Source organism: Camarhynchus parvulus, unplaced genomic scaffold (genome assembly GCF_901933205.1).
Source record: "Camarhynchus parvulus unplaced genomic scaffold, STF_HiC, whole genome shotgun sequence".
Classification (NCBI taxonomy): Eukaryota; Metazoa; Chordata; class Aves; order Passeriformes; family Thraupidae; genus Camarhynchus; species Camarhynchus parvulus.
In genome coordinates, this window is record NW_022148237.1 from 377,239 (window position 1) to 398,439 (window position 21,201).

Sequence of the window (21,201 nt, forward strand, 5' to 3'; positions counted from 1 at the left end):
CGGGAGAGCCCCCCAAAATAGGGGAGAGTCCAGGTATCCTGGAGAGCCCCCCCAAATTCGGGGAGAGTCCAGGTATCCAGGAGTGCCCCCCCAAATTGGGGGAGGGTCCTGCGGTCTGGGCCGCCCCCCGCCCCATCTCAGGGTCCCCATCAGGGCTGGGGAGAGGGATTCGGCTCCGTTCGGGTGTTTCCGGCACGGGCGGAAGCGCCCGAAGGCTGCCGAGAGGTGTTCGGGTATTTCCGCATCCACTCGGGAGTTTCGGCCTCATTCGGGTATTTCCGGCTCCACTCGGAGTCGCGGCGGCGCGGGCGGCGCTCGGCTCTTCCCGCGGCGCTCGGCGGAAAGTACCGAAGGAAGCTTCGTGTAACTCCGTCGCGGAGGCGGAAACGCTCGAAGTCTGTGACGGCCGCGAGCCGAACCTCTCCGGGAAGAGCCGAAGCGGCGCGGGGAGGCGTGTCGGGTGTTTCCGGCGCGGCGGCGGAAATGGCCGAGGGCCGGCGGCGGCCGCCATGTTGGGAGCCGCGGGGCGCTGAGGCGGCGGCGGCGGCGTGAGGCGGCGGCGGCGGCGGCCGGGCCGGGCCGGGCGGACCGCGCCCGCTCCCCCTGCTCCTCTCCCGGCCCCCCAAATGCCGCTGGCCTGGCCCCCCCCCGCCCCCTGAGCTCCCCCGCTTCCCCTTCCCCCTCCCCGCACACCGCCTGCCGCGGCTTCCCCCTATCGCGATAGTCGCCGGCGGCGCGGGGGGGGGGCCGCCATGTCGAGCAGCGGTCGCAGCCCTTTGCCGACCGTCAACGAGAGGGACGCGGAACAGGTGAGGGAGGGACGGCGGGGATCGGGTGGGGATGAAGGGGGAGCCGGTTCCAGAGTGAGGGGAGAGGGGCGGGCTGCGGGGAAAAGGGGAATTTTGTGAGGGGAAGAGGGGACTAAGGGAGCCTGGGGGATTTTTGTGAGGGGAAAAGGGGGATCTGAGGGAGGAAAAAGCGGCTTGAGGGGATCGTGAGCCGGTTTGTGAGGGGGAAAGGGGAGTTCGGGGTGGGTTTGTGAGGGGAAAAGGGGCTCTGAGGGGCTCGGGGACTGATTCGTGAGGGGAAAGCGGGGATCTGAGGGGGTGAAAAGGAGGACTGGGGGGTCCTGGTCCCGTCCGTGCGGAAAAAAATGGGAACTGAGTGGATCTGAGGCATTCCTGTGAGGGGAAAAGGGGGTCTTAGAGGGGCCTGAATAATTCCGTGAGGTAAAAACGGTGTTTGGAGGGGAACCTGGGCCGGTTTTTGAGGGGGAAAAAGGGGCATCCGAGAGGGAAAGGGGGGTGAGAGAGTCTGGGGCTGTTCTGTGAGGGGAACCAGGGGGTCCGTGCCCGGTTTGTGACAGGAAAGGGGGTCCTGGGCCGCTCCGAGAGCACTAAAAAGGGTCTGGGGTCTGTTTGTGAGGGGGAAGCGAGGCCTGAAAGGGATGTGGTAGATTTTGCGAGGTATAACGAGTGTTTGACGGGAACCTGGGTGGGTTTTTGAGTGAAAAAGGGGATCTCAAAGGGAAAATAATGGATTGTAAAGGGGTCTTGGGACATTTTTGGGAGTGAGAAAGGGGATCCTGGGGTGTTTTATGTGGAGAAAGGAGGGGATTTGGGGGGATCTGGATCCCTCTCTGAAGGAAAAGAGGGACTGAAGGGGTCTGGGATTGTTTCGTGAGGGAAGAGGGGGCTCTGAGGGGCCTCGGGGCCCCTCTGTGAGGTGCCAGAGGGGGATCTGAGGGTCCCCCAATTCCCCTTTTCCACCCCCGTGAGGGACCCCGGGGTCTCCCACAGCCCAGAGCCTCCTGTGGGGTGGGGGGCCTGGGCTGTGGCCCCCTTTAGGGGTGAATTTTATGTGGGGAGAGTGCTCTGGGCTTCTCCTGGGATGATCCCCTCCCCAGATTTTGGGGTCCCATTTCGGGGTTCCCTTTGGGCCAGCAGGAGGGGTTTATGTGCACAACCCCAAATTGTAGGTGAGGGGGGGTCAAGCCTTGCACCCCAAATAGAGAGGGGCGAGCGGGGGGGGTGCCAGACCCCCACGCTGAACCCCCAGGCTCTGGGATCCGCTGGGGGGGGCAAGTTTGGGGTGTCATTGTCCCCCCCCCCGCTCGGTGGCTGCACAATCGGGGCTGTGGGGGCGTCGGCCCACCCCCTTCCCCACCCCCTTTGTTCCCTGCTGCGGCCCCCCCAAACCGGGGGGGCTGTGGGGGCGGCGGCAGCGCTGCCACGGGCTCGGCGCCCTCCCCGGGCTTTGGGGGGGCTCTGAGGGGTGAACCCCCCCAAATTCCTCTTGTTCTGACCCCTGTGAGCGGGGAGCAGCCCCCACCAGCGTGGGGAATTTGGGGCTCACCCCTCTTGTATGTCTGGGGGTGTGAGGGGGTTTTCCTTTGGGGGGGTTCCCCAGTTTGGGGGTGAATTTGGGGGGCTCTTGGGGTCTCTCTCTGCCCTCAGCTCCTGTGGCTGCTGGGAGACCCCGCTGCTGGCTCAGCTCTTCTGGGGAGCACCTGGGGGGCTCCTCAGCTCCCCCAGCTGTGTGACACCCCCATTTTGGGGAGCTTTCCCCCTTTCTGTGACCGTGGAGCCCCCCGAGTGCCGGGGAGTGACCCCAGCAGGGCGCGTGGGGGCAGAGGTGGCCTCGTGTCAATGTCCCCAAGCCTGGGGACAAGGCGATGCCACCTGTTCTGTGGCCGTGGCTGTGACATCGAGCCCCCCTCTCCTCGTTTTGGGTGCTTTTCCTCTTATTTATCCGCTGTTATGTAACGCCAGAGGAGAATTATTCCTGGCTGGGAAGATTTGGGGAGGGGGCGGCAGCGCCGTGCGGGGGGGGCTGCGCATCCCCCCATCCCCAGCAGCTGAAATCGGGGGGTCTTTCCCTGCCCCCCCCAGCCCCCAATCCCTCCCTCACACGGAGCCCGATCTGGTGGGGTTGGAGATAAAAAAAAATCTTCAAAAATGCCTAAATTTGGCTGACATTTGAGCGGCGCCGCACGAACCAGCGCTGCCTCCCCGGCTGCCACCGCTGCGCCGAGCCCGGGGTCCTGGTGACACCGGCCCTGGGGACACCCAGGGACCGCTCCCAGTGCCACCAGTTGGCACCAGTTTGGTGCTGGCAGCGTGGGCGGGTGCTGGTGGCATTGACACCTCCCGGCACCGGGATCCTCACACGTGCCTGGTGACATCGCCGCAGCTGTGGTGACATCGCTGCTGGGCTGGTGATGTCATGGTAGCCCCAGTGATGTCACTGCTGGGCTGGTGATGTCACTGCAGGCCTGGTGACGTCACACTGTACCTGGTGACATCCCTGCAGCCTCAGCACTGTCACTGCTGTCACCACTCCAGTGGCCATTCCAATGGGAATTCCAGTGGCCATTCCAGTGACCATGTGACCATCCCAGTGTCCATTCCAATGTCCATCCCAGTGTCCATCCCACTGTCCATCCTAGTGACCATGTGGCCATCCCAGTGTCCATCCCAGTGACCATGTGTCCATTCCAGTGACCATTCCAATGACCATCCCAGTGTCCATTCCAATGACCATCCCAGCGGCCATTCCAATGTCCATCCCAGTGACCACGTGTCCATCCCAATGACCATCCCAGTGACCATGTGTCCATTCCAGTGTCCATCCCTGTGTCCATTCCGATGTCCATCCCAGCGACCATGTGTCCATTCCAGTGTCCATCCCAGTGACCATGTGTCCATTCCAGTGTCCATCCCAGCGGCCAGTCCCATCCTCCTGGCTCTGTCCCCCCTAGGACAGCCCCTTCTCCCCCCCGCTCCCGCTGCCGGTTTTCCCCTTTCCCGCCCCGTTTCTCTCCCCGCCCCGGCGCTCCAGGTGTTCCCCGGCCCCACCCCGCGCTGTCCCGCTGCGGCCTCAGCCCCAACCGGTCGGGCCGGTCCCCGCTCGCTCCCTCCCTCCCTCCCTCCCTGCCGCCGCTCCCGGCGCTTCGGGGTGCCCAGGGTGAGTCCCCTCGTGGGGCGGGCGGGCGGGCTGGGGAAACTGAGGCACGAGGGGGCTCCGCGGCCCGAGCGCCGTTACCGAGCGCCGCCGCCACCGGGGAGCACCGCGGCCTTCCCGCGGCCCGTGCCCGGTGCCGGTGACGTTCCCCCGGTGTGACCCGGGCCGGGCGGTGCCTCCTTTGCCATTTTTGCCGTGTTTGCCGTGGTTTTGGCCGCTCGGCGATGAGAGGAAATACCGGGAGCCCCGGGGGGTTCGGGGGGTGCCGCGGCCCCGCCCGGGGGGGGCTCCGGTGTCGGTGCCGCCTCAGAGCCCGAGCGAATCCCGGCAGCGCGGCCAGATGGCTCCGCACGCTCCCGCCCCGTTGCCACGGCAGTTTTTTGGCAGAAACTCCCGTTTTCCTTCACTTTTCCCACAGCACCGCGCTGGGCTTTGGGGGGAGGGGGAATCTCCGGTCCCCCCCGGGCCCCAAAGCGGCGCCTTCTCGCCCCAAATCTGGGGGTTCGGTTGCGCCATCGCCGGCGCCTCCCCCGTGGCTTCCGCCGGCGGTTTCCTTCCCACGGAGGGGGAGGGGGGCGCCCCGAGCCGTGCCCCCACAAAAACAGCCCCAAAGCCGAGGTTGTGGGGGGCCCCGCATCCCCCGGTGTGGGACCGTGGGGGTTGGCTCGGCCTCCCCGGCCGCTCACGCGCTCCCGTTATCTCCGGTGTCACCGGAGCGCTGACAGCCCCGGCCGGGGGCGGCTCATTCCCTCGCCGCCCGTAAGGGAACACCCCGAAAGCGTCCCCGAGGCCCGGGTGACCTTCGGGGGAGCCCCGCGGCGCCTTTTGGGGTGCGGCAAGGGGGGATTTGTGCTGGGGGCTGCCCTGCTTTGGGCTGGGCTGTGAGCTCTGTGCAGGGTTTGGGGTAAAATCGGGGCGTTTGGACACTGAATTTTTAGGGGGGCGAGGTGGCCGTGTCCGTGTCCCCTCGCGGGGAGGGGGTGACACCGGTGACACGGCGCTGTCCCCTTCCCACCCTGGCGGCCCAGCCCGAAACCGCCGCGCTTGCGTCAGGTATCGGGGGCGGCTCCCGGCCGGGCCGGGCCGGGCGCGGCTCCGCCGCTCCGGACTTCGCTCCCGGCTCCTCCCGGAGCCCGCCGGGATCCCGGGGGGCCGCGGCCGGGCCCGGCTGATTGTCCCCGGCTGATTGTCCCCTCGCTGTCCCGCAGCCGGGCGCCGTGGAGGGCAAGGGCGGCGGCAAGGCCAGCATGCTGCGGGGCCGCAACGCCGGCACGGCCGCCGAGGAGCAGCCCCACATCGGCAACTACCGGCTGCTCAAAACCATCGGCAAGGGCAACTTCGCCAAGGTCAAGCTGGCCCGGCACGTCCTGACCGGCAAGGAGGTGAGCGGCGCCCTGCTCCTGGCCAGGGGACAGCGCTGGGGGGGCCCGGGCTGGGGGTGGCACTGCGGGGACAGGGTGGGCCCACGGGTGACACCGTGTGTGGGGATGGGATCGGCCTGTGGGTGACACCGTGTGTGGGGACAGGGTGGGCCCACGGGTGACACCGTGTGTGGGGATGGCATCGGCCTGTGGGTGACACCGTGTGTGGGGACAGGGTGGGCCCACGGGTGACACCGTGTGTGGGGATGGCATCGGCCTGTGGGTGACACCGTGTGCAGGGATGGGATCAGCCCATGGGTGACACCATGGTAGGGGGACAGGCTGTGTCCTGTGGGTGACACCACAGTGTGGGGACAGTTCTGGCTCCTGGTACGTGCCCCAGAAGTGCCACCACAGTGTGGGGACAGTCCCTGTTCTCACGGTGCCACCACAGTGTGGGGACAGTCCTTGGTGCCACTGTGCTGCGGGCACAGCTTTGTGTCCTGGTCCTTGCCCTGGGAGTGCCACCATGGCCCAGGGGTGGCTTTCTGTCCCCAGCCGTGAGTGCCACCGCAGTGTGGGGACAGCTCTGGGCTCCTGGTGCAGCTCCCGTGGCTGTCACCACAGGGACAGGCCTGTTGTCCTCGTGCCATGGGTGGCACCGTGCTGTGGGGACAGCTCTGGCTTTGGTCCCTGCCCTGGGAGTGCCACCTGGCACAGGAAGGAGTTTCCTGGTCCTCAACTGGGACTGTCACTGGCGTGGGGACACTTCTGGGTCCTGGTCCTTGCTCCTGTGGGTGCCACCGTGGCGTGGGGACACTTCTGGGTCCTGTTCTGTGCCCTGGGAGTGCCACCATGGCACAGGGATGGTCCCAAGCGCTCGGTCCTCATCCCATGAGTGCCACTGCGGTGTGGGGACAGCCCTGGGGACAGTCCTGTCCCGTTCCCTGAGTCTGGGAGCGTCACCATGGTGTGGGGACAGTCCTGTCCCATTCCCTCTCATCCCATGAGTGTCGCCACGGTGTGGGGACAGCCCTGGGGACAGTCCTGTCCTGTTCCCTGAGTCTGGGAGCATCACCATGGTGTGGGGACAGTTCTGTCCCATTCCCTCTCATCCCATGAGTGCCACCACGGTGTGGGGACAGCCCTGGGGACAGTCCTGTCCTCTTCCCTGAGTCTGGGAGCGTCACCATGGTGTGGGGACAGTCCTGTCCCATTCCCTGAGTCTGGGAGCGTCACCATGGTGTGGGGACAGACCTGGGGACAGTCCTGTCCCCTTCCCTGAGTCTGGGAGCGTCACCATGGTGTGGGGGGACAGACCTGGGGACAGTCCTGTCCCCTTCCCTGAGTCTGGGAGCGTCACCATGGTGTGGGGACAGACCTGGGGACAGTCCTGTCCCCTTCCCTGAGTCTGGGAGCGTCACCATGGTGTGGGGACAGACCTGGGGACAGTCCTGTCCCCTTTCCTGAGTCTGGGAGCGTCACCATGGTGTGGGGACAGTTCTGTCCCATTCCCTCTCATCCCATGAGTGCCACCACGGTGTGGGGACAGCCCTGGGGACAGTCCTGTCCCCTTCCCTGAGTCTGGGAGTGTCACCATGGTGTGGGGACAGTCCTGTCCCATTCCCTCTCATCCTGTGAGTGCCACCACGGTGTGGGGACAGCCCTGTCCCCCTGCCCCTCCGCTCACAGGTGCCACCAGGTTTTGGGGACAGCCCTGGGGACCCTCTGAGCCCGCTCTCCCCCCACAGGTGGCCGTGAAAATCATTGACAAGACGCAGCTCAACTCCTCCAGCCTGCAGAAGGTGAGGTGGTGTCACCTTTGGGGGGGTGACAGCCGATTTTGGGGTGACAAACAGGGAATTGTCCCCTCTGACACCCCCCAACATCCCCCCTGTCCCTGTCCCCCCCAGCTCTTCCGGGAAGTGCGAATCATGAAGGTCCTGAACCACCCCAACATAGGTGAGACCCCCAAAACCCCCTCAGCGCACCCCACCCACTTTGGGGGGTGTCCCCCAGCCTTGGGGGGTCCCAGGGGTGTCCAACCCCCCCCTCACCCCCTTGCAGTGAAGCTCTTTGAGGTGATTGAGACGGAGAAGACGCTGTACCTGGTCATGGAGTACGCCAGCGGGGGTGAGTGGGGGTCTGGGGGGTCTGGGGGGGTCACAGGGCTCGGGGGGCACCTTGGGGTGCCCCTCACCCCCACCCTGTGCCCCCCAGGTGAGGTGTTCGATTACCTGGTGTGGATTTGGGGATGTTTTTGGGGGTTGTTTTGGGATATTTTCTGGGAATGTTTGGGATGATATTTTGTGGATGTTTTGGGGTATTTTTGGGGATATTTTTGGGGATATTTTTGGGGTGTCTTGACCCAGGTGTGTCCCCCCAGGTGAGGTGTTCGATTACCTGGTGGCCCACGGGCGCATGAAGGAGAAGGAGGCGCGGGCCAAGTTCCGACAGGTCTGGGGGGGGTGAAGCCGTTGGAGCACCCCCGAAAGGGTTGGGGACCCCCCCAGTGTGTCCCCAGGGGGGCTGGGGGTGTCCCTGTGCCCCCCACCTGGGCCGGGCCCCCCCTGACACCCCCCTGTCCTGCAGATAGTGTCGGCCGTGCAGTACTGCCACCAGAAGTTCATTGTGCACAGGGACCTGAAGGTGAGGAGCCCCCCTGGGACCCCCAGAACGGCACCCAGACACCCCTGGGACCCTTCAGACACCCCGGGGAGCTACCAGCACCCCCAGACCCACCCCTGAACCCCCCATGGTGACCCCAAACCACCCATAGGGACCTCAAACAACCCATGGGGACCCCAAAACCACCCCATGACCCCCCCCCAAACCATCCCCATGTGCACCCCAAACCCCCCCAGACCCCAATAACCTCCCCTGGGCTGCTCTCCCTGCCCGGGCCAGGCTGAGAACCAACACCCAGATCCCATCCCTGTGTCCCCATCCCAGTGTCCCTGTCCCTCTGTCCCTGTCCCCACCGATGTCCCCACTGATGTCCCCATGTCCCCAGGCCGAGAATCTGCTGCTGGACACCGACATGAACATCAAAATCCCATCCCAGTGTCCCCATCCCAATGCCCTTGTCACAGTGTCCCCGTCCCAACGTCCCCATTCCCATGACAATGTCCCCATGTCCCCAGGCCGAGAACCTGCTGCTGGACGCCGACATGAACATCAAGATCGCCGATTTTGGCTTCAGCAACGAGTTCACGTTCGGGAACAAGCTGGACACGTTCTGCGGCTCGCCGCCCTACGCCGCCCCCGAGCTCTTCCAGGGCAAGAAGTACGACGGGCCCGAGGTGGACGTCTGGAGCCTGGGGGTCATCCTGTACACGCTGGTCAGCGGCTCGCTGCCCTTCGACGGCCAGAACCTCAAGGTGGGGCCTCGCTTTGGGGTCACCGTGGTGGTTTTGGGGTCCCCGTTGGTGGTTTGGAGGTCCCACGGGTGGTTTTGGGGTTGTCGTGGGTGGTTTTGGGGTCTCCATGAAGGGTTTGGGGGCCCCGTGAGTGGTTTGGGGGGTGCCAGCGGTGGATTTGGGGTTGCCATGGGTGGTTTTGGAGTTGCCATGGGTGGTTTTGGGGTGACCATGGCGGTTTGGGGGTCCTTATAGGTGGTTTGGGGTTGCCCATGTTGGTTTGGGGGTCGCTGTGGGTGGTCTTGGGGTCCCTCAGGTGTTTTTGGGGTCCCCATGTTGGTTTTTGGGGTCCCCCAGGAGCTGCGGGAGCGGGTGCTGCGGGGGAAGTACCGGATCCCCTTTTACATGTCCACGGATTGTGAGAACCTCCTCAAGAAGTTCCTGATCCTCAACCCCACCAAGAGGGGCACCCTGGAGGTGAGGGGACCCCAACTTCATCCTGGGACCCCCAAATGGCACCCCAGGATTGTCTGGGGACCCCCAACTCCATCCTGGGACCTCCAATGTGAGCCTGCACCCCCAGTGGCACCTCAGGACCTTCTGGGACCCCCCCAACTTCACCCTGGGACCCCCCAACTTTATCCTGGGACCCCAGGATTGTCTGGGGACCCCCAACTTCATCCTGGGACCCCCAGCATGGCTCTGGGAACCTCAGAGCACCCCAAGACCCCCTGAGGACCCTCCCTGGGTTCCCTTCCTGTCCCCAGAGTGTCCCCAGAGGTGACCCCGGCCCCGTTGTGCCCCCAGCAAATCATGAAGGACCGCTGGATGAACGTGGGCCACGAGGACGACGAGCTCAAGCCCTACATGGAGCCCGTGCCTGACTACAAGGACCCTCGCAGGACAGGTGGGACCCCGGGGCCCCCTTGGGGACACGGGGACACCCCGAATGTCCCTGTCCCCCCTGAGGGCAGTGTCACCCCCCAGAGCTGATGGTGTCCATGGGCTACACGCGGGAGGAGATCCAGGAGTCGCTGGTGGGGCAGAAGTACAACGAGGTGATGGCCACGTACCTGCTGCTGGACCACAAGAGCTCCGAGGTGGGGACACTGGGGACACTGTGGGGACATGGGGGGACAGCAGGGACACTGGGGACACTGTGGGGACATGGGGGGACAGCAGGGACACTGGGGACGCTCGGGGCATATTGAGGACACTGTGGGGACACTGCAGGGGACAGGGGACGACAGGTAGGGGAAGGAGTGTGGAGGACACGAGGGGACAACGAGAACGTGGGGACACTGAGGGGACACGGGGAGGGTGACAAGGTGGCACTGGCAGGGCCATTGGGATGAAGAGGGGACACGGTGACAAGGACGCGTTGCGATGGTGCGGGATCACTGAGATGTGAGGGGACACGGGGACACTGAGGTGACACGGGGACACAGGAGCACGGAGGGGACGTGGGGACAAGGAGGGAGGGGACACCGAGAGGATGGGGTGGGACACAGGGGACAGCGTTCCCTGCCATGCCCTGTCCCCCGTGAGCCTGTCCCCTGTCCCCAGCTGTGCCCGTGCCAGTGTGTCCCTGTCCCCATCCCTGCCCGGTGGGTGTCCCCCGTGTCCCTCACGTCCCCCCATGTCCCCCGTGTCCCTCACGTCCCCCCATGTCCCCTGTGTCCCCCCACGTCCCTCACGTCCCCCCATTCCCTCCTCCCCCTTCCCCCATTCCCTCACTCCCCCGTGTCCCCTGTCCCTCACTCCCCCATGTCCCCTTGTCCCTCCACTCCCCCGTGTCCCCTGTCCCCCGTGTCCCCTGTCCCCGTGTCCCTCCACTCCCCCGTGTCCCCTGTGTCCCCCCATGTCTCTCACGTCCCCCCGTGTCCCTCATGTCCCCCGTGTCCCCCCGTGTCCCTCACGTCCCCCCGTGTCCCCCCATGTCCCTCACGTCCCCCGTGTCCCTCACGTCCCCCGTTCCCCCTGTCCCTCCGTCCCCCGTGTCCCCCCATGTCCCTCACGTCCCCCCGTGTCCCCCGTGTCCCCCGTGTCCCTCATGTCCCCCGTGTCCCCCGTGTCCCCCCGTGTCCCTCATGTCCCCCGTGTCCCCCGTGTCCCCCCGTGTCCCTCATTCCCCGTGTCCCCGTGTCCCCCCGTGTCCCCGTGTCCCCCTTCCCTCCTCCCCCTTCCCCTGTCCCCCGTTCCCTCATTCCCCGTGTCCCCTTCCCCGTGTCCCCCGTTTCCCCCCGTGTCCCTCACTCCCCCGTGTCCCCCGTGTCCCTCACGTCCCCCGTGTCCCCAGCTCGAGGAGAGCCTGTCCCTGAAGCCCCGCGTGGCCCCGGAGGTGGCCAACAGCTCGGGCCCCTCCCCCGCTCACAAGGTGCAGCGCAGCGTCTCGGCCAACCCCAAACGGAGGGTCAGCGACCAGGGTGAGACCCCAGACCCAAATGGGGACACGGGGGGGACACGGGGGGTCAGCGACCAGGGTGAGACCCCAGACCCAAATGGGGACACAGCGGGGACACGGGGGGTCAGCGGCCAGGGTGAGACCCCAGACCCAAATGGGGACACGGGGGGTCAGCGACCAGGGTGAGACCCCAGACCCAAATGGGGACACGGGGGGGACACGGGGGGTCAGCGACCAGGGTGAGACCCCAGACCCAAATGGGGACATGGGGGGTGAGCGACCAGGGTGAGACCCCAGACCCAAATGGGGACACGGGGGGTCAGCGACCAGGGTGAGATCCCAAAGGGGGGACAGAGACCCCAAAACGGGCACAGAGACCTAAATGGGGACACGGGGAGTCTGGAGCTGTGGGTGGGTGCCTCCCTCAGGACCCTCACGGGGCGGTTTTGGGGCGGTTTTGGGGCAGTTTTGGGGGTGGTTTGGGGCCGGTTTTGGGGCAGTTTTGGGGGCGGTTTCGGGGCCGTGCTGTGTGACCCGGACCCCCAATGAGCAGGGGGTGAAGGGGAAGGGGGGATCCCCGTGGGACCCCCACCCTGACAGCCCCTCCCGCCCCAGCCGGGCTCTCCATCCCCACCTCGGCCTCGTACTCCAAGAAGACGCAGGCGGCCAACGCCGAGAACAAGCGAGGAGGAGCGGGAGGAGGAGGAGGAGGAGGAGGAGGAGGAGCCGGGGAGGAAGAGGGCGGCGGGGGCGGGGGGCGCCGGGCCGGCAGCACGGCCAAGGTGCCCCCGAGCCCCCTGCCCGGCCTGGAGCGATCCAAGGGCACCCCCTCCCCATCCACGGTCAGTGCGGGTCCCCAGCACCTGGAACCCCCCTGGATTTGGGGATGGGGGGGTCCCCAAAACCTGGAACCCCTGAATTTTGGGGAGGGGGTCCCCAACACCTGGACCCCCCGGATTTGGGGTCAGCACCTGCAGGGGTGGGGACGAGGGCTGGCTGTCCCTGGGTCCCCCAGGGTGGGTCTGGGGTCTCTTTGGTGCCCAGTGCAGGGTCCCCAGATCCCGTGGGTGCTGTTTGGGGGTTTGGGGACCCCCGTGGGCCCCCCCCAGCCCCCCCATTTCCGTGTCCCCCCCCACAGAACAGCGTCCTGTCCACGGGCACCACGCGCAGCCGCAACTCGCCCCTGCTGGACCGGGCCAGCCTGGGCCAGAGCTCCCTGCAGAACGGCAAGGACAGGTGGGGACCCCTCCCCAGAGCCCCCCGAGCCTGCTGCCCGCCCTGGCGGGGGTCTGGGGGGTCCCGGGGGTGCTGGGGTGGAGATGGGGGGTGGGTGATCCCCCCAGCCCCACATTGCTGCATTCACTGGGGGCTGGGGAGAGCCCCAGCCATGGGGGGGTCCCTGGGTACCGGGGGGGGCTCGGGGCTGTCCCTGGGTGCCGGGGGGGCCTCGGGGCTGTCCCTGGGTGCTGGGGGGGGGGCCTGGGGCTGTCCCTGGGTACCGGGGGGCTGCTGGGGGGGGGGCTCGGGGCTGTCCCTGGGTGCTGGGGGGCTCGGGGCTGCCCTGGGCGGGGGCTGTCGCCCCCCACCCCTGTCCCCCCTAACCCCCTGTCGTCCCCCCCGTCCCCACAGCAGCGCCCCCCCCCGGGTTCCGGCCGCCTCCCCCTCTGCCCACAACGTCAGCCAGGGCGGCGGCCCCGGGGACCGGCCCAGCTTCCCGCGGGGGGTGTCGAGCCGCAGCACCTTCCACGCGGGGCAGCTGCGAGCGCCGCGGGACCCGCGGGACCCCCGGGACCCCCTGCCCTACGCGCTGCCCCCCGGGCTGCCCCCGCCCGCCTCGCCCTCGGGCGCCAGCCAGGGCCGGCGCGGCCCCTCCGCCAGCCTCTTCAGCAAGTTCACCTCCAAGTTCGTGCGCAGGTGAGCTCCCCTGGGCCGGGCTGTCCCCTGCGGCACCCGTGTGTCCCCACCCCCCCGGTGCTCTCACTGTCCCTCGGTGTCACCTCCTGTGTCCCCCCGGTGCTCTCACTGCCCCTCAGTGTCCCCTCGGTGTCACCTGCTGTGCCCTTTGTGGTTTGTTCCTCTGTGTGTCCTGGGCTGTCCCCTCGGTGTCCCCTCGGTGTCCTGGGCTCGGTGTCCCCTCCAGGGGTTTCTCTGTCCCCTCTGTTTGTCCCCTCTGAGGGCTCCTCGGTGTCCCCCAGGTCCCTTCTGTGTTTCGGTGTCCCCTCAGGTGTCCTCTCGGTGCTCTCAGGGCTTCTCTGTTCTTCTCCTCCCCCATGTCCCCTCCTGTCCCCCCCCGTCCCATCCTGTCCCCTTGGGGACCCCCCTGTCCCCTCCTGTCCCTTAATGTCCCCTTGGGGACCCCCCTGTCCCCCCCTGTCCCTCCTGTCCCCTTGGGGACCCCCCTGTCCCCTCCTGTCCCTCTGTCCCCTTGGGGCCCCCCCTGTCCCCTCCTGTCCCTCTGTCCCCACAGACCCTTGGGGGGGGTGGGGGGGGTGTCGGTGCTGCTTTTCCCCCCGGACCCCTCCCCCTCTCAGGGGTCTCTGGGGGGGTTTGGGGGGGCTCTGGGGGGGAGGGGGTGGCTCTGTCCCGGCCCCCTCCCTTCCCCCCCCCCAACGTCCCCTTCTCTTCTGTTTGTCTTTGTAGAAATCTGTCTTTCAGGTTTGCCAGAAGGTAGGGCCGCGCCGGACCCCCCGCATGGCACCCCCAACCCCCCCAGAGCCCCCCAAACCCCCCCCCGGACCCCCCCAAACCCCCCCGACCCCTGCCCAGAGCTGCACGGCCCCGCATGGCCCCCCCCGCTCGTCCATCCGTCCGTCCGTCTGTCCGTGTGTCCGCCCCGTGTGTCTGTGTGTCCCCTCCCCCACCGTGCTGTCTGTGCCCCCCCGGGGGTGGGGGAGGGGCTGTGCCCCCCCCAGCCCCCCCTGACTGAGCTGGGCCCCCCCTTTTGTCTCCCGAGGAACCCCCACGAGCCCGAGAGCAAGGAGAGGGTGGAGACCCTCAGGTGAGTCGGGGACACCTGGGGACACCCTGGGGACACCCTGAGACACCTTGGGGACACCCTGGGGACACCCTGGGGACACCCTGGGGACACCTTGGGGACACCTGGGGACACCCTGGGGACACCCTGGGGACACCCCTGACACCCCTGGGGTCCCTGTGACAACCCCAGGGGTGACCAACCCCTCTTGGTGACCCCATAGTGCCACCCCAGACCCACGGTGGGCTCCAGGAAGGACCCCCAGGACCCCCCTAAGCCCTGTCCCACCCCCCAGGACCCCCCTAAGCCCTGTCCCACCGCCATTTTCTCCCCCAGGACGCCCCTAACCCCTCATTATCCCCCCCAGACCCATGATAGGACCCCCAGGAGCCCCCTAACCCCCCGTTTGTGCCCCCAGACCCGCGGTGGGCCCCGAGAAGGACCCCCGCGACGCCGGGCGCGACGCCAAGCCGCGCTCGCTGCGCTTCACGTGGAGCATGAAGACCACGAGCTCGCTGGAGCCCGGGGAGATGCTGCGCGAGATCCGCAAGGTGCTGGACGCCAACAGCTGCCGCTGCGAGCCCCAGGAGCGCTTCGTGCTGCTCTGCGCCCACGGCGCCCCCGGGCACGACTCCTTCGTGCAGTGGGAGATGGAGGTGTGCAAACTGCCCCGGCTCTCGCTCAACGGCGTCCGCTTCAAGCGCATCGCCGGCACCTCCATGGCCTTCAAGAACATCGCCTCCAAGGTGGCCAACGAGCTCAAGCTCTGAGGCCGGGTGTGCTGGGGACAGCTGGGGTGGCCACGGAGCTCTGGGGACACGGACACGGCGAGCCGGGAACGGCCACCGAGCTGTGGCTCTCGGGGACACGGACACGGTGACCCAGGAGCGCCTCCGAGGTGGCCACGGAGCTCAAGCTGTGAGCCACGCATGGGACAGTGGGGGTCAGCTGGGGACAGCGCCAGGGTGGCCACGGAGCTCTGGGGACACGGACATGGAGATCCAGGAGCAGCTCTGAGGCGGCCACGGAGCTCCGGGGACACGGCCACGGTGACCCAGGAGTGGCTCCAAGGTGGCCACGGAGCTTCGGGGACATGGACAGGGAGACCCAGGAGTGGCCACCGAGCTGCGGCTCTTGGGGACACGGCCACGGCCACCTCGGGGCTCTGTCTCCAAGCCACGGACGTGGTGACCTGGGAGCGGTGACCCGGGAGTGCCTCTGAGGTGGCCACGGAGCCACGGACACGGTGGGGACGCCCACGGGGGGACACGGGAGAGCCAGGATGGACCTGGGGGCTCCTGGATGGACCTGAAGCATGCCCAGGCCTTGGTGGGCACGTCCTGGATGGAGCCAGGAGCTCCTGGGATGGACCTGGAGCCCCTGGATGGACCTGAGATGTCCTGGATGGACCTGGGACCTCCAGACGGATCTGGGGGAACTCGTGGCCGAACCTGGGACCTCCTGGGGTCACCTGGCTGGACCTTGTGCGGGGTCCAGGTCACCACGGGGACACCCTGGATGGACCCAGGGCCACCTGGATGCACCTGGGGCCGTCCTGTGGCGTCCAGGCCCTTGTGAGGGTGTGGGGACATCCTGGATGGGCCTTTGGGGACAGGGCCAGGGCTTCATGGGGACATCCTGGGACCCGGTGGGGACATCCTGGTGGCCCAGGGACCTGGTGGCACCTTCTGGGAGGGGGGAGCGAGGCTCATCTGGGGACAGGGACCTCTGGGGACAGGAGGGGTGGCCCAAGGCCCTTCTGAGGAGTCCTGGGGGACATTGTGGATGGCCCAGGGACATCCCGGGTGGCCCTTGGGGACATCCCGGGTGGCCCAGGGCCATGTGGGGACATCCTGGGCGTCCCTGAGCCTTATGGGGGGGCACGGGGACAGTCTGGGGGTGGCCTTAGGGGGTGTCCCCTCCCCCCGGGGGGTGCCGGTGTCCCCTACCCCTCCCCCCCCTTGGGGACAGGGCTGTCCCTGCCCCTCCCCCCAGGGCTGTCCCCTCCCCCCGCACTCAGGAAGGCCCCGATGGGGGGGGGAGGGGCGGGGGCGCTGCTGCTGCCGGGGAGGGGGGGGGCTCCGGGCTGGGGGTGGGGCCTCCCCTCCCCCCTCCCCATTTTTGTCCTGCTGTAGCCCCGCCCCGGGCACCGCCCCTGTGGGCGGGGACACTCCGGGGGAGGGGCCAAGCCCAGGCCACGCCCTCTGCGGTGGATTTTCCAGGTTCTGATTAAAAACTTTCCAGAAAGATCCGCGGGCTCCGAGTGGTGCTGGAAAGGGAGTCGGGGTCGTGCTGCAGGGCCCGGGCCCAGTAAAAACCAGTGCTCCCAGTACAGAGCAGTGCTTCCAGTAAAAACCACTGCTCCCAGTATGGACCAGCCATCGCAGTACAGACCAGTGCTCCCAGTATGGACCAGTGCTTCCAGTACGAACCAGTGCTCCCAGTACAGACCAGCGCTCCCAGTGCTCCCAGTGCCCCAGCACTCGCAGCCTCTGTACTAAAATACCTTTATTGCAAACTGGGACCCCCCGGGACCCCCCGGTCCTGCGGCCCAGCAGGGAGCGCTCAGCGGGGAGGGGCGTGGCCCGCAGCCGGGGGGCGTGGCCTGGCTGTGGGGGCGTGGCCCGGGCGGAGCAGCGGGGGCGGGGCCCGGCCGGGCTGGAGGGGGGGCGGCGGCCGCGGGAGTGCGGGGGGGCGGGGCTGGGGGCGGGGCCGGGCGGAGCAGCGGGGGGCGGGGCCGGTGGGCGCGAGGGGGGCGGGGCCGCGCCGGGGGGCGGGGCCGAGGAGGGCGGCAGGGGCGGGGCCGGATGGGACACACCTGTGATCTGCACCTGTGGAGAGAGAGGCGGGGCTGGGTGGGCGGGGCAGGGATTGGGTGGGGCTGGGTGGGTGGGGCAGGGATTGGGTGGGGCCAGGGAGGGGCTGTGGTGTGGTTGGGGCATGGTCATTGATTGATTGGGGTGTGATTGATTGATTGATTGGAGTGGATGGATTGATTGATTGATTGGGCTGGATGGATGGATGGATGGATGGATGGATGGATGGATGGATGGATGGATGGATGGATGGATGGATGGATGGATGGATGGATGGATGGATGGATGGATGGATTGACTGGGGTGTAATTGATTGATTGATTGGGATAGATAGATAGATAGATAGATAGATAGATAGATAGATAGATAGATAGATAGATAGATAGATAGATAGATAGATAGATAGATAGATAGATAGATAGGGATGGGGTCATTGTCTGGGCACGGTGGGAGCCTGCCTCTGATGTGGATCTGACCCCAGTCCAGGATCAGGACTGGGACCAGTCCAACCCCCCCCATGCCAGGACTGGGACCAGTTGCCAGCTCAGCCCCCCCCCAGCCCCCGGCCCTTCCTCACCTCCTCCTCCTCCCCGTCGGGCTCGGGGCGCTCCCCGGGGGGCTCCCCCCGGCCCTGGCGCTCCTGCAGGAGCCGCTCCAGCCCCGGGCGGCGCCGGGGGCCCAGCACGAAGCTCCGAACCTGCGCCGCCGTTTTGTTGCCCAGCACGGCCGCCACCGCCGGGAAATCGCGGCCGTAGCGGCGCAGGGCTGGCACGGGGACAGACACACGGACAGTGAGGGACAGACAGGCTGGATAACGAGGCGAATTAGGCTAACGAGGAGGGACGCTCACCCTGCACCACCAGCAGCTGCTCGTCCGTTGTCCAGCGGGAGCTGAATTTGCTGTTACCCTGGGGGGTGAGGGGAGGTGATTTTGGGGGACTGAGGGGACACAACCGGGAGCTGCTGTGGCACCGTGGGGACACCGTGGGGACACCAACGGGGCTCACAGGGACCCACCTCAGGCGGCCGCAGCCCCTCCAGGCCCCCGTCCAGCGCCTGCCTGAGGCCGCTGTTGATCTGCTTGATGCGCTGCACCTGCGGGGATGGATCGGGGATTGGGGAGGGGGCTCAGAGGGGTCCCCGGGGGGTTTTGGGGTGTCCCGGGGGCTGCTCGGGGCTCACCTGCCGTTTGAGCGCCACCAGCTGGCAGTCGAGCTGCCGCAGGGCCCGCGCGCCCAGGTCGGGGTTTGCCGTCACCTCGGCCACGTCCTCGCGGCTCAGGCGCATCCCGCGGGGGGGGCGGCGCCGCAGCCGCGCCGGGGGGTGGTGCCGGTACTGCGGCTCCTTGCGCGGCCCCGCCTTGGCCAAGCACGGCTGGCGAGGCGTTAATTGCGTTAATTAGTGCAGGCGCTTGAATTGGTTATGGCTGGAGAAACCCCCCGAGCAAACACCTCCCACCCCCCCCCCCAACCTGGAATTTGGTACGTTCCGGCCCGGCCGCTGCTCTCCCCCACCCCCCCAGCAGGGGGCGCCACCTCCGCCCCATTTCTGGGGATTTTCCCCCAATTTTTGGGGTCTCCAGACCCTCCCTCAGCTCCCCCACGTTGTTTTGAAGGGTTCCCCCCCTTCCCAAAGATTCCCCCAAATTTTGGGGGGTCCCACACCATCTTTAGTTCCCCTCCCCAGCTCTTCCCTCCTTATCTTGAGGGATTCACCCCCGTTTTGGGGAGTCTGGCCCCATTTTAGGGGGTTTCCCCCTTTTCCTCACCCCACCCTTGAAACCCACCCCCCAGATTTCACCCTGTGACCGCCCTGACCCCCCCCCAAACCCCCGCCGTGCCCCCCAACCTCTTTTTTGGGGTCCGCAGGCTCCAGGTCCCCCTCGGGGCTGGGTCGGTGCTCGTCGGTCTCGTCGTTGCTGCGGGGGCAGGGGGGAGCAGGGTTTGGGGGGTTTGGGGGGTTTTGGGGGGTGTGGGGAGGTTTTTGGGGGTTCAGGGTGGGATTTTGGGTTTTTGGGGGGTTTTGCGAGCTCAGGGTGGGATTTGGGGGAGGTTTTTGGAGGTTCAGGGTGGGATTTTGGGGAGGCTTTAGGAAGATTTTTAGCGAGGTTTTGGGGAAGGTTTTAGGAAGGTTTTGGGAAGTTTTAGGAAGATGTTTGGGGGGTTTCAGGAAGGTTTTCAGGGAGGTTTTGGGGAGGTTTTTGGGGAGGTTCAGGGTGGGATTTTGGGTAGGTTTTAGGAAGTTTTTTGGGAAGTTTTAGGAAGGTGTTTGGGGAGGTTTTGGCGAGACTTTAAGGAAGGTTTTTGGGGGATGTTTTTGGGGGGAAGTTTTGGGTACGTTTTGGGGTGCCAGGATGGATTTGGGGTCCCGTACCTGTCGTCGCGGTCGCGGCGGCCCAGCAGGCGCCGGGCCTGCCGGTCCATGACGCTGGTGCGGGAGCGCGTCTTCTTCCAGGAGTAATAGTACTTGACCAGGCTGGGGATCAGCTTGTCCGGGAGCTGGGGGGGCACACGGGGGGTTTGGGGGGCACAGACGGGGTTTGGGGGCACACAGGGGGTTTTGGGGTCCCTGGGGCTCTCACCATCTGCTGGATGCGGGCGAAGCTCTTGCCGTGGCAGCTGAAGGCCTGCTCGAACAGCACCTTGTCCTCCACCGTCCACTCGTCCGGGAACGGGGTGAAGTTGGCCAGGTCAGCCAGGGACTTCTCCACGTCGTGTTTGTGCCACAGCAGCATGCCCAGGGCCTGGGGGGGTCACCGGGGGTATTTAGGGGCACCCAGGGGGGTCAGGAGGGGATCTGGGGGGTCTGGGGGCTCGGTACCTGCTCGATGTTGTAGCCGTGCTTGTCCTTGGCCATGGCGATGTACCTGTCCACTGGGGGGTCGGGGGGAGAGAGGGGATTGGGGGGGTTTGGGGGGTTTGGGGGGTGGGAGAAGGGATTGGGGGGGATCGGGGCAGTAAAGGAGGAGTTGAGGGGCTTTTGGGGGGGTTTGGGAGCATTGGATGGGGGCAAAGGGAGGTTCTGGGGGCATAAAGGGGGGCTCGGGGGGGTAAAGGAGGGGTTGGGGGGTACCGGGGGATGTCGGGGGGTACCGGGGGGGGTTGGGGGGTACCAGGGGGGCTGGGTCTCCCCCCGAGCCCCCCTCCCACGCAGGGGTACCCGGGGGGCGGGGGTCTCACGTTTGGCGTCGGACACGCAGTGGTTGGGGGCCCACACCAGCATCCCCTTGAGCTCCTTGTTGCTGTAGCGAGCGGGGCTCTCTGGGGGGGGCACGGGGGGGTCTCACTGAGGGTGGGGGGTGGGGGGGACACCCCCGGCCCCCCCCCCCCGAGCCCTCCCCAAAGCTCCGTACCTGGTTTGCAGTCGGGAATCACCGCCTGGTAATCGGCCCCCACGCGGATCATGCTGTCTGTGGGGTCACCGGCGGTTACCGGGGGTGCCCGGGGGGGTCCGCACCGCCCCCCCTCGCTCCCGGGGCTGGGGGGCCGCGGCCGAGCCCCCTCCCCGGCGCCACAGAACAAAGCTGCGGCCGCGCACACGCACGGGCGCCCGGGGACAATGGGGACGGGGCTTTGTTCCCCCCCCAATGTCCCCGTGTGTCCCCCCCACCCCACCGAACCCGGGGGGTGGTCCAGGGGGCGCCAGCGCTGCTGCCCCCTCCCCAAATCAGCACCCGCGGTGTCCGAACATCCCTTGGGGGGGTTTATTGGGTGGGGGCGCACACGGGGGTCTCCTGGGGCTGGGGGGCTCGCAGGTTTGGTTTTATTTTATTTTAGTTTAGTTTATTTTTGGCAGGGGGGGGGGTCACTCACCGTGGCCGTGCTCGTCCTCGCTGGCCTCGTCCTCGGACTGGGGGGGTCCCGGCGCGCCCCCCCCCGCCTTGGCGCGGCTGCGGGACAGGATCCCCGAGGGCTTCTCCATCACCGCCGGCATCGCCCCGAGCCCCCGGGGGTCCCGCGCGGGGAGGGGGCTCAGCCCCGGTGCCCCCCCCCTCACCAAACTCCCCCCGAGCCGAGCGCGGGGGTTTTGGGGAGGGGGCGTGGGAATCGGGGCGGGGGCAGGAGGAGGCGGGGCGGGCCCGGGGGTCCCTCCCCCGGTAGGAGCGGGGCTGAACCGGGCGGGGGGGTTCCCGGGGAGGGGTCCCGGTCCTGGGGGGGCCGTGCCGGGAGTCCCGAGCCCGCACAAAGCGCCCGCGGCCGCTGCCGCCGCCTCCCGGTGCTAAAGTAGTTCCAGCTCCGCGGCCTCAGCACGGCCCCGCCGCCCCCCGTACCCCTCCGCGCCGCCTCGGGGACACCGGGGAACCGGGGGGAGCGGGGGAACCGGG

General features: G+C 67.3%; 3 protein-coding genes across 5 annotated transcripts in view; 1 reads left to right on the forward strand and 2 right to left on the reverse strand.

Annotated features, from left to right (window-relative positions):
• FAU (FAU ubiquitin like and ribosomal protein S30 fusion) overlaps window positions 1-21,201 on the reverse strand; it is a 581,541-nt gene that overhangs the window by 176,931 nt on the left and 383,409 nt on the right. The gene's annotated exons all lie outside the window — the stretch shown is intronic.
• Window positions 612-16,300, forward strand: MARK2 (microtubule affinity regulating kinase 2). 3 transcript variants are annotated; one of them, XM_030969950.1, is made up of 18 exons: window positions 612-809; window positions 5,172-5,345; window positions 7,076-7,129; window positions 7,238-7,286; window positions 7,392-7,457; window positions 7,711-7,781; window positions 7,917-7,973; window positions 8,468-8,704; window positions 9,041-9,160; window positions 9,491-9,590; window positions 9,671-9,783; window positions 10,983-11,109; window positions 11,703-11,929; window positions 12,226-12,323; window positions 12,717-13,001; window positions 13,728-13,754; window positions 14,041-14,085; window positions 14,480-16,300. In XM_030969950.1, the coding sequence occupies exons 1-18, from the start codon at window positions 753-755 to the stop codon at window positions 14,829-14,831; spliced, it is 2,259 nt and encodes a 752-aa protein (XP_030825810.1). In that variant the 5' UTR covers window positions 612-752; the 3' UTR covers window positions 14,832-16,300. The 3 variants fall into 3 exon arrangements, with proteins under 3 accessions (XP_030825810.1, XP_030825811.1, XP_030825812.1); XM_030969951.1 differs by having other exon boundaries at window positions 12,720-13,001; XM_030969952.1 differs by lacking the exon at window positions 13,728-13,754.
• On the reverse strand, window positions 15,770-21,095 carry RCOR2 (REST corepressor 2). The gene is made up of 13 exons (XM_030969896.1): window positions 20,690-21,095; window positions 20,230-20,286; window positions 20,057-20,137; window positions 19,698-19,750; window positions 19,459-19,620; window positions 19,251-19,375; window positions 18,726-18,795; window positions 18,060-18,251; window positions 17,895-17,972; window positions 17,728-17,785; window positions 17,455-17,642; window positions 16,780-16,892; window positions 15,770-15,830 (listed from the first exon to the last, which is right to left on the reverse strand). The coding sequence occupies exons 1-13, from the start codon at window positions 20,808-20,810 to the stop codon at window positions 15,770-15,772; spliced, it is 1,359 nt and encodes a 452-aa protein (XP_030825756.1). The 5' UTR covers window positions 20,811-21,095.

What these genes read in the sequence shown, in the direction of transcription:
- MARK2 (XM_030969950.1), top strand. Translation starts at nt 753, where the DNA reads ATGTCGAGCAGCGGTCGCAGCCCTTTGCCGACCGTCAACGAGAGGGAC. An exon ending in TCGACGGCCAGAACCTCAAG is followed by an intron (nt 8,705 to 9,040) that starts GTGGGGCCTCGC and finishes GGGGTCCCCCAG; the next exon opens with GAGCTGCGGGAGCGGGTGCT. An exon ending in CAAGGACCCTCGCAGGACAG is followed by an intron (nt 9,591 to 9,670) that starts GTGGGACCCCGG and finishes GTCACCCCCCAG; the next exon opens with AGCTGATGGTGTCCATGGGC.
- RCOR2 (XM_030969896.1), bottom strand. Translation starts at nt 20,810, where the DNA reads ATGCCGGCGGTGATGGAGAAGCCCTCGGGGATCCTGTCCCGCAGCCGC. An exon ending in ACGGCTACAACATCGAGCAG is followed by an intron (nt 19,621 to 19,697) that starts GTACCGAGCCCC and finishes TGACCCCCCCAG; the next exon opens with GCCCTGGGCATGCTGCTGTG. An exon ending in GCAGCTGCTGGTGGTGCAGG is followed by an intron (nt 17,643 to 17,727) that starts GTGAGCGTCCCT and finishes TCCCCGTGCCAG; the next exon opens with CCCTGCGCCGCTACGGCCGC.